The sequence below is a fragment of the Mustela nigripes genome, chromosome 5, assembly GCF_022355385.1.
Source record: "Mustela nigripes isolate SB6536 chromosome 5, MUSNIG.SB6536, whole genome shotgun sequence".
NCBI classification, from domain to species: domain Eukaryota; kingdom Metazoa; phylum Chordata; class Mammalia; order Carnivora; family Mustelidae; genus Mustela; species Mustela nigripes.
The window spans coordinates 35426085-35435116 of NC_081561.1; the positions used below are offsets into that span (position 1 = coordinate 35426085).

A 9032-nucleotide genomic window follows, 5' to 3' on the forward strand; every position below is an offset into this window, starting at 1 on the left:
TCATTTCTCATACTTTTTCTTTCTTTCTTTTTTTTTTTTTTAAAGATTTTATTTATTTATTTGACAGACAGAGATCACAAGTAGGCAGAGAGGCAGGCAGAGAGAGAGAGAGAAAGAGGGAAGCAGACTTCCTGCGGAGCAGAGAGCCCGATGCGGGGCTCGATCCCAGGACCCTGAGATCATGACCCGAGCCGAAGGCAGCAGCCCAAACCACTGAGCCACCCAGGTGCCCCTATTTCTTTCTTTCTTTCTTTCTTTTTTTTTTTTAAGAGGAATTTGAATAAACCTCTTAACTGTAAAGAATGAACAGTATTTGTTCTATTCAGGCACAAGACTTTTTTTTTGTAACAAGTCACTAGAATAAAGCTATTTATTAGTCCTACATCCAAGATAAAAATAGCATTATTGACTTTTCTTTTTTAAATAACTGTTTTTTGCTTTATTCTGTTTACATGTGACAGCCTCAAACCCAACACTTGGCTTTTGTCTATTGACTTCGTTATTCTTTGATTATATTACAGAAACTTTTCCCCACTAGTGTATGCAATTTGCTCCTCATCCTTTAGGTTCTCAAAGATCATGGCTTTCCAGCACCAGCACCTGGGTCCTCCCCTTTGACTGTACCCATGTCTGTCTGTGCTGGGGTTCTGCCCTGGTCCCATCACCCCTGAGGTGTCTTAGGCCAGAAATGCCAAGCAGGCTACATGTTATATGCCAACTCTGAACAAATACAAGTGCTGCTTGGACTCTAGGATTGAGGGAAATGAGGCAGGCTCTTTCTGGGTTCCATTACAAAGACTGCTGTGCTTGATCTGTGGGAACACCCTCTGGACATACCTGGAATGAAGGACCCTGGGGGAAAAGCCGCCTGCGGGCCACAGCCTCAGACATGGGACAAAGCTTACATTCCATCCTTACCTTTGCAGTTGTTCTGCCTCCCAGGCTGTATTGTCTCACAAATTAGGTAGCTGAGAAGGCATTCTGAAGGCCATGAAGATACAGGTAGCTTCCCTCCACCCTGGAAAGAGCAGCATAAGCCTCAAGCTAGAGGGAACTTGGAAGGATAGCTCACTCAGAGCCCTATGGGGATCTGCAAGTTGCAGGCCATGCTGGCATTAGCTTCTGATCCTCTGGAGTCCATTTCATCCAGGGAAAGATAGCTGGCTGGCTGTCGGAGGTAGATGCAACTTGGGAGTAAAAACACTTTTCTTTGACATACCGAAATAGCCTTAATCTTTGGATAAACTTTAAAGAATTTCCAATCCAAACTAAAAAGTTTTGTCTTCTATGGGCTATCCAGGAACCAAAATACAGCAGAAGGACCATCTTATTTTAATCAGTTCCAGAAAGAGGGCACACTGCTTTGGAAAGCACTGTCTCAGCAGAAAAAACCAAAGGCACAAACAACCCCAACTTTGCCTTCCGCTTTCCCGTGATACCCTGGATGGGGAGGCAGCTTCTTTCAGCTGATTTTGGGAATGTCGGGGTGCTCCATGAGAGTGTCCAGGGGTCAGCTGAAGTCTTCCACTCTCTGATTGTGGGTTTTGGATGCTTCAGGATCCTTTTCACTTGCCGCTTCTCCTGCGTCTTCTCAAAGGCTGCCTGAAGGTGGGTCTGCTTGTCCAGGCCGTGCTGCTTCTCTTCCTTTTCCTTCATCCCTTTTGCTCATTCCCATTGTTTCCAGGAATTTTACCTTTGTCCATCTATTTCTTCCTCCGCTTGGTCATGCCAAGCTCTGCCACGCTTTTCAGCTTTAGGGGCTCCTTTTGGACCTGCTTGTATGCCTCCATGAAGCCCATCTGTTCTGCGTGGATAAATGTTGTTGTGATTTGTCCCGCATAACTGACCACCTGGACATGCATATACACGGGCAGGCTAAGGAATGTTGTTTGGGAGACTTGTGCTGTGTGAATAACCTTGGGAGTCTGATTGTTTAAACTGTATTATCTGGCCTCCATGTCAGAACTGGCCCTTCTGTTCTGGATACCAGGAGCTACAAATCTTTTATTTTTAAAAAATTTTTTAAAATAAGATTTTATTTATTTACTTGAAAGAGAGAGGGGGAAGGCATGAGAGGGGAGAGGGTCAGAGGTCAGAGGGTCAGAAGCAGACTCCCCACATCGAGCAGGGAGCCTGATGTGGGACTCCGATGTGGAACTCGATCCCTGGATTCCAAGATCATGACCTGAGCTGAAAGCAGTTGCTTAACCAACTGAGCCACCCAGGTGCCCAGAGCTACAAATCTTATCTCACATCCCCTCCTGCTCCAGGCTCAGCTGGCCCCCCAGAATGGAATCCAGGAAGGGAGGCAGATACACAGCCCAGGTTCCTTGAAAACATAGAAACATGATGATGTAGAAATGCACCGTGCTCCAAACTGCATGTAGGTGAACAAATGTTTCATTTCAAACCCTGTGATTTGCCCTATAATAATGGCCCTTATGGGGATGGTCAGTTGGAAGTCTCACCCAAGGGGAGGATCCTTGACTCTGGCCTATCAGGACTCCAACCTGGCTTTTTCCACTGGGTTCCCCGGCTGATGAGGCTGGATGTTCAAAGTACTTGATTTGATGTAACTTTGCTTTATTTTCACTTATTGCCTACTATGAGCTTCATCTCTGTGTAGATTCCTTTCCTCTCCTGTTTCTATTAGGTTTCTGTAATAAAGTTCCCTTTCTTTTTCAAAACTGGAACATGGCTGTTGTGAATCTTTTGTTCAGAACATCATCTCAGGGGCACCTGGGTGGCTCAGTGGGTTAAGCCGCTGCCTTCAGCTCAGGTCATGATCTCAGGGTCCTGGGATCAAGTCCCGAATTGGGCTCTCTGCTCAGCGGGGAGCCTGCTTCCTCCTCTCTCTCTCTCTCTGCCTACCTCTCTGTCTACTTGTGATCTCTGTCAAATAAATAAATAAAATCTTAAAAAAAAAAGAACATCATCTCAGATTTACTAATTTTTCTTCTCCTTTCCCTTCCCTTTTCTTTTCTTTCTTTCTTTTTTTTTCCCTTTCTTTTCTTTTCTTTCTTGGATTTTATTTTTTCAGACAGAGAGAGCAGGTGGAAAGAGAAGCAGGCTCCCCACTGAGCAAGGAGCCAGATTCATGCAGGTGGGATTCCATCCCAGGGCTCTGGGATCGTGACCTGAGCTGAAGGCAGACATTTAACCACTTGAGCCACCCAGACGTCCCATTATTGACTTTTCTGATGAAAAATGTTCTTACATGCTCAATATTTAAAAACAAATAAGGTAATATATAAAGTATTAGTTACTCAAAAATTTCACTGCCAATATGTTACCTTCAAGTAGCTTTCCATTACTCCAAATGTTTTTCTAATATTTTATTTTTTCTATTATTTCAGTAAACATTTTATTGATTCATAGCATTCATACAAAAACACATACATTCAAAGTGTGAAAAGATCCATCAAATGAAATAAAGGGAACACATTCATTTAGCTAGCACACAGAGAAGAAACTACCAGTACTCCAGAAACCTCCATTTGCACCCTCCCCAAGGATAACTATAATTTTGATTAAATATAAATGGAATTACTGTAAGATTATCTATGCTATGAGTATTGTTTGAGTAAACCATAATTTAGTTTTCTATTCTGTCAGTGTACATTTTGGTTGTTTCCTTTTTGGACTTAGAACGAAAGTACTACTCTGAAAATTCTTGTACATGACTTGGTGCATGCATCTATGCATTTCTATTGAGTATAGATCTCGGTTTGGAGTTGCTGGATTATAGGATGTGCACAAGTTCAAATTGCCAAGGTGATCGAACCAATTTGCATTCCTTTTAGCAATGTATAAGACTTCTAATTACATCTTTGTCAACTGTCAAAATTTTCATTTTGGAGAATTTGGGTATTAGTGCTATTGCACTCAATTTTTTAAAATTTAGTTACTTAATTGATCACAATTTACATACTATAAAATTGTGAGTGAACAACTCAGTTTTCTTTAGTAAATTTATAAGTTGTACCATTATCACCACAAAGCAGTTTTTGAACATTTCCTTCACTCCAGAAAATTCCCTTGTGCCCATTTGTAGTCAGTTATCACTGTCTCTAACCTCAGACAAACCAGTCTGCTTTCTGTTTCTACAAAATTGCCTTCTTTGAATGTTTGGTAAAAATAGAATAATATAAAATGTAGCCTTTTGAGCCTGGCTTCTCTAGTTGGAATATCTCTGAATTTTGATTGGAGGATTTAGTCCACTTCAATTTAATGTAATTATCAATGTGATTGGCTTATGTCTGCCATTTTGGTATTTGTTTCCTATGTCTTTGTTTTTTTTTCCCTCCATCTTGTGTTGTATAAATACACCTTTTATACCATTTAAATAACTTTTTAAAAATATATTTTTTAGTGTTACCTTAGGGGTTATAAAAAATCCTAATTTATTCTACTTCAGATTAATGAAAGTTTATTTCTGAGAAAATTAGAAACTTTATTCCTTTAACTGGCATATCTATGACTAAACAAAGCAAAACAAAAAAGACAAAGCCTAAAATCAGTGGCACTTGAAGGAAGAGTCGGAAGGAAGGAGGAAGGAATAACAACTGAATACGTAGAGACACAACCTTCTCAGATAGCAAAGTCCAAGTGTTGACAGATGTGGTCAGTTCTTAGATTAATCTAAAAACCTAATATAGGAGCACCTGGTGGCTCAATTAGTCAAGTGTCTGCCTTTGGCTCAGGTCATGATCTCAGGGTCCTGGAATTGAGTCCCACATCAGACTCCCTACTCAGTGGGAAGTCTGCTTCTCTCTCTCTCTCTCTCTCTCTGCCCCTGCCCCCTCACTCTCAATCTCATGTTCGCTCTCAAATAAATAAAAATCTTTTAAAAAAAATTTAAAAATGAATACGGTTACAATGTAGAGTCACAACCACTATTTTAGGGGGGGGGGATACTGTAACATTAGAGTTCTTCTTTAAAGCCTGATTATAAAGGTGGTTCAGAAGGACCTGGGAAGGCTATAAAAAAGGTTTTTCCTGGCTGTCTAGTGAAAAATTCTGATGAGGTAAATAGTGCAGCTATGTATTAACTAAGTTTAAGTTACTAATGGAAGTATATAGGCAGACATAACAGAGACAGCCTGTTACATATACTCCACAGGTAAATTCTCAAGGTTTTCCAGAGAATCCATAAACAACTGAAATTATATTCTTTTATACCTTTAGTGAGTTCACTCAAAGACACTGTCCAGGCTAAACTATTTGCTGTCAGCCAGTTTATCCTGCCTCCAAAATGTGTGAGCAGGGTTCACTGCTCTCAATCTTCAGTTTTCTCTTTCACTTATAAATCCTGCTTTTGTTTTGATGTTTCTTCATGTGAGCTCTAGATTATGTATTTTTAGCAAAAATACTAGATAAGTCAGGAGGCACATGTTTTGTTTTTCCCACTCTTAGTGATGTTTAAAAAAGCCTCGTTTTGATCCAAAGTGGGAAATTGAGGGGTGCTTGGGTGGCTCAGAGGGTTAAGCCTCTGCCTTTGGCTCAGGTCATGATCCCAGGGTTCTGGGTCAAGCCCATATCACGCTCCCTCAGGGAGTCTGCTTCCCCCTCTCTTCTCTGACTGCCTGCTTGTGATCTCTCTCTCTCTTTCTCTGTCAAATAAATAAAGAAATAAAATCTTTGCTTAAAAAAGTGGGAAATTGAGAGATTCTGATAAGTAGTGCCAAGCCGGCTTAACTAAAGCAGAGCTGCAGAAAGATCCTGAGATAAGCTACCATGTGTGACCCACAGCTAGCCTCAAAAGTTTTCTACAGATTCTATCAAAAATGAACTCTTTTCTTCGATACCTCTAGTCAACCTATTCAAAAATTGTAGACTGATCTCTTTACTAGCCTTTAATAGGTTTACCTGCAAAATGTACAAACAAATGCCATTGTTTCCAGACTTCCGCAGTTTTGTTTTTGTTCCTTGACAGCCTTTTCACTGACTGCCTTGGGTCTCAGTTTTCAAAAAGTGTTTTCCCATCTAATTCACCACCTAAAAAACACTCTTTTATGCAAATATAATGTACATATAGTTTAAAGAATGAGATGAACACTCTAGTGTACCTTAATAAAACAAACCCAGTGTTTTAGAAGTACACACCTTTTCCCTCAACCAATTTTCTACGTTTTTTATTAAGTTATTTCATGTGTAGGAAAGAACATCCGACGGAAAAAAGACAGTCTCTTCAACAAATGGTGTTGGGAAAACTGGACAGCAAAATGCAGATGAATCTGGACCCCACTGTCTTATACCATACACAACAATAAATTTGAAATGAATGAAAGGCCTAAATGTGAGACAGGAAACCATCAAAATTCCAGAGGAGAATACAGGCGGCAAACTCTTTGACCTTGGCCATAGCAACTTCTTACTAAACATGTTGCCAGAGGCTAAGGAGATAAAAAGCAAATATGAACTGTTGGGACTTCAGGATAAAAAGCTTCACAGAGAAGGAAACAGTCAACAAAACTAAAAGGCAGCCTATGAAATTGGAGAAGATATTTGCAAATGACATTTCTGATAAAGGGTTAGTATCTAAAATTTATAAAGACATTCTCAAAATCAATACATGAAAAACACATAATCTAGTCAAGAAATGGACAGAAGACATGAATAAGCAGCTTTCCAAAGAAAATATCCAGATGGCTAACAGACACATGAAAAGATGCTCAACATCATTCATCATCAAGGAAATGCAAATCAAAACCACAATGAGATACCGCCTCATACCTGTGAGAATGGCTAAATTAACAACACACAAACAACAGGTGTTGGTGAGGATGCAGAGAAAGGCAAACCCTCTTCCACTGTTGGTGGGAATGCAAACTAATGTAGCCACTCTGAAAAACAGTATGGAGGTTCCCCAAAAAGTTAAAAATAGAATTACCCCATGATCCTGCAATTGCACTACTAGGATACAAAAATACAGATTTGAAGGAATATATGCACCCCAGTGTTTATAGCAACATTACCAACAATAGCCAAAATATGGAAAGGGCCCAAATGTCCATTGACAGATGAATGGATAAAGAAGATGGGATATATATACAGAATGGAGTATTACACAACCATCAAACAGATTGGAATCTTGCCGTTTGCAGAAACATGAAAGGAATTAGAGTGTGTTATGCTAAGCAGACAACATCAGTACAGAGGCTGACTGACATCTCACTGACATGTGGAATTTAAGAAGGAAAACTGAATGAACATATGTGGGGGTTGGAAAAAGAGAGAGAGGGAAGCAAACCATAAGAGACTCTTAATGATAGAGAACAAAATAAGGGTTGAAGGTTGATGCAGAGAGGTGGTGGGGATGGGGGAATGGCTGGATGGATGATGGGTATTAAGGAGGGCACTTGTGATGAGCACCGGATGTTGTATATAAGTAATAAATCACTGAATTTGTCTAAAACCAACATTGCACTATATATCAACTGAAATTAAAAATAAATAACTAGCTTCATCTGGAAAACAAATGACCAAGACTACCAATTGAACAGTGAGAGTAAGCTTGGCCTTTCAAATATTAAAACATTCTATAAAGCTATATAGTTTAAAGAGTGAGATAGGTATTGAAAAAAATAGAAAAGTGACCGATGTGGACATAAAATAGATTGTTAACATTGAATTTGAGTAAGTATAGTGAAAATAACTTTCATATCTTATAATGGGAAAATAAATCCATATGGCCAGTTTGTAGGGCAGTTTGGCAATATAACAATTTAATTTTATTTATAAATAAATAAGATCAAGATCAAGACCAGGTCTGAGATCAGACACTTAACCGAATGAGCCACAGTTTTAAAGGTGATCATTCTTTAACCCAGCAATTCCATTTCTAGGAAGATTTCTATAGAAATAGTCCAACATAGGGGCGCCTGGGTGACTCAGTCGGTTAAGTGACTGTCTTTGGCTCAGGTCATGATCTCAGGGTAGTGTATCAAGTCTCACATGGGGCTGGGAGTCTGCTTCTCCTCTCCTTCTCTCTTTCTCTGCCTACACCCCCCTCCCCAACTTGTGCTCTCACTCTCTCTCTCTCTCCCTATCAAATAAAATTGTTTTTTAAAGATTTTATTTATTTATTTGACAGAGAGAGATCACAAGTAGGCAGAGAGGCAGGCAGGGAGAGAGAGAGGGAACCAGGCTCCCTGCTGAGCAGAGAGCCTGATGTGGGACTCAATCCCAGGACCCTGAGATCATGACCTGAGCCGAAGGCAGCGGCTTAACCCACTGAGCCACTCAGGCGCCCCTCAAATAAAATCTTAAAAAATATATTTCAACACAGAGGGGCACCTGGGTAGCTCAATTGGTTAAGCAACTGCCTTCAGCTCAGGTCATGATCCTGGAGTACCAGATCAAGTCCTGCATGGAGCTCCTTGCTCAGTGGGGAGTGTGATTCTCCCTCTGACCCTGCGGCCTCTCATGCTCGCTCATTCTCATTAACCTCTCAAATGAATAAATATATTTTTAAAGATTTTATTTATTTATTTGACAGACAGAGATCACAAGTAGGCAGAGAGACAGGCAGAGAGAGAGGAGGAAGCAGGTTCCCTGCTGAGCAGAGAGCCCGATGCAGGGCTCAATCCCAGGACTCTGGGATCATGACCCGAGCCGAAGGCAGAGGCTTTAACCCACTGAGCCACCCAGGCGCCCCAATAAATAAATTTTAAAATAAAATAAAAACTTAGATCCGAAGACACAAGTAGGAATTCAGTGCAACAGTTTGTAATTGAGAAATTTGGGAAACAAACTCAAAGTGTACACTTACTGAGGAAAATCAGGCTGCTGAAAGAAAAAATAAAAGTATGTGCAATTATGTAAAAGTACATGTGAAACTGTTAAAAATGATTTCCTGTAAGAGAATAGGTTGAAAAGAGCAGATGGGTTGCTCTGGGGACCCTGAGCTTGGTGAAAACTCAGGTGGCACTGCTTCATGCCCTGCTTTGAGAGGAGTCTAATTGGTTGTCTTTTTTTTTTTTCTGAAGATTTTATTTATTTGACAGACAGAGATCACAAGTAGGCAGAGA

At 40.3% G+C, this 9032-nt stretch overlaps 1 protein-coding gene and 1 pseudogene across 1 annotated transcript in view; both read right to left on the minus strand.

Moving 5' to 3' along the window:
• Positions 1-1462: 1462 nt before the first annotated feature.
• On the minus strand, positions 1463-1790 carry LOC132017216 (protein FAM32A-like; annotated as a pseudogene).
• Positions 1791-5757: 3967 nt separating this feature from the next.
• Positions 5758-9032, minus strand: part of KHDC3L (KH domain containing 3 like, subcortical maternal complex member) — a 9302-nt gene continuing 6027 nt past the window's right edge. The window contains exon 4 of the mRNA XM_059401538.1: positions 5758-5868. Coding sequence (XP_059257521.1) covers positions 5758-5868 — 111 coding nt within the window. The remainder of the gene's footprint in view (positions 5869-9032) is intronic.